Source organism: Austrofundulus limnaeus, unplaced genomic scaffold, assembly GCF_001266775.1.
Source record: "Austrofundulus limnaeus strain Quisiro unplaced genomic scaffold, Austrofundulus_limnaeus-1.0 Scaffold1815, whole genome shotgun sequence".
Classification (NCBI taxonomy): Eukaryota; Metazoa; Chordata; class Actinopteri; order Cyprinodontiformes; family Rivulidae; genus Austrofundulus; species Austrofundulus limnaeus.
Window position 1 is genome coordinate 46,058 of NW_013954217.1, and position 1,276 is coordinate 47,333.

Consider the following 1,276-nt stretch of genomic DNA (forward strand, 5'->3'; position numbering starts at 1 on the left):
ATATTTGTGTACAAGCTGTTTAGATGGTCAAAAGCCTGTGTTTTTAGGGTTATTAACAAAGTTTGTGTACTCAGACCAGTAATATTTGGGGTCATTGGGGATATTTTGTGGGTCAGAAGATAAAAAGTTTGGGAACCAGTGGTATAAATTATTATCTTTCATGTGAAATAGACTGAAGCCAGAATGACCTGTGGACATATTTACCCACCAACAGGTGTGTAGTGTCTCTGATAGAAGCTCAGCCAGTCAAACAGCGCCACCACCTGGAGAGGGGACAGGCTGGAGACATCATCTGTGAGGTCCTGTGTGAAGTGTCCAGTGATGAAGGCCAGTGAGGCATCTCTGCCTGCAAACACAAACAGTGTGAAGCAACACATTAACACACACTGCTGTACAATCAATGTGTATCACTTTTATCTCGTTAGCATCACCTGCCATAAAGTGATAAGCACCACCTGGACCGTAGTGTTGGTGACCCTTGCTCACATCAAACACCTGGCCCAGGATGGCCAGGTACAGGCCCCTGCTGCCCCCCTCCCCATCGTACAGGGACAGCTCCTGCCTGCTGAGGAGCCGCGCAGGTGCAGACCAGTCCCGAGGGATGAGCAGCACCGCTAACATCACCGATAAAACCGCGACCAACGCCTGTTTTAGCATGTTGCTAAAAAAACCCTCGTTTTTATTCAACAGCGAACATTTATTTTAAATAAACAACAACAAAGCAGGTGCTTCCGTGAAAACAAGCGCCGACCGCGCATGCGCAGTGATGACAAACGTCAGGCAGACAGAAAACGACGAAGAAGAAAAAGGAGGCGTGGCCTCGTGTTCGCGGGTAGTGCTGCTGATGTGTCAGAGCGGTGTTCAAACATCAAAACGTCTTTCAGCATGTCTTCGTTCGTGACGGAGGTGCTTGCTAGCTCCGGCAAACTGGAGAAAGAAGACCTGGCCAGCAGAATCAGCAAAATATCTCGGAAGGTGGAAGACACGAAGGTACTTCTTTACTAGCATAGCACTGGCTAAATAAAGTTTGAACTGCTGCTAGCATTTAGCTAACACAACCATACAACTTGGCTGATCGGTATGGTTAATTTTAAAGAGCGCAGCGCAAAGTAAAGTTAAATAAATATGAGCTTTAACATGTTCATGCTAACAATATGTTCCTCTGATGCTCTGAAGCTTTAAGATATAAACATGTAATTAGAGGAGATAAGAACAAGCAGAGCTAATTAACAGAGATGTAAACCAGGGGTCCTCAAGACATCTGGGTCTGAGGACC

At 46.0% G+C, this 1,276-nt stretch overlaps 1 protein-coding gene across 2 annotated transcripts in view; it reads right to left on the minus strand.

The window, feature by feature from the left end:
* Window positions 1-1,001, minus strand: part of cyb5d2 (cytochrome b5 domain containing 2) — a 5,857-nt gene extending 4,856 nt beyond the window's left edge. Inside the window, exons 1-2 of one of the 2 annotated variants that reach the window (XM_014033721.1) lie at window positions 456-1,001; window positions 209-346 (exon numbers count right to left, since the gene is read on the minus strand). In XM_014033721.1, the coding sequence (XP_013889175.1) occupies window positions 209-346; window positions 456-657 (340 nt within the window). In that variant the 5' untranslated portion in view covers window positions 658-1,001. Of the gene's footprint in view, window positions 1-208; window positions 347-431 lie in introns of both variants that reach the window. The other variant, XM_014033720.1, reaches the window with a different exon arrangement.
* Between the last annotated feature and the right edge of the window lie 275 nt (window positions 1,002-1,276).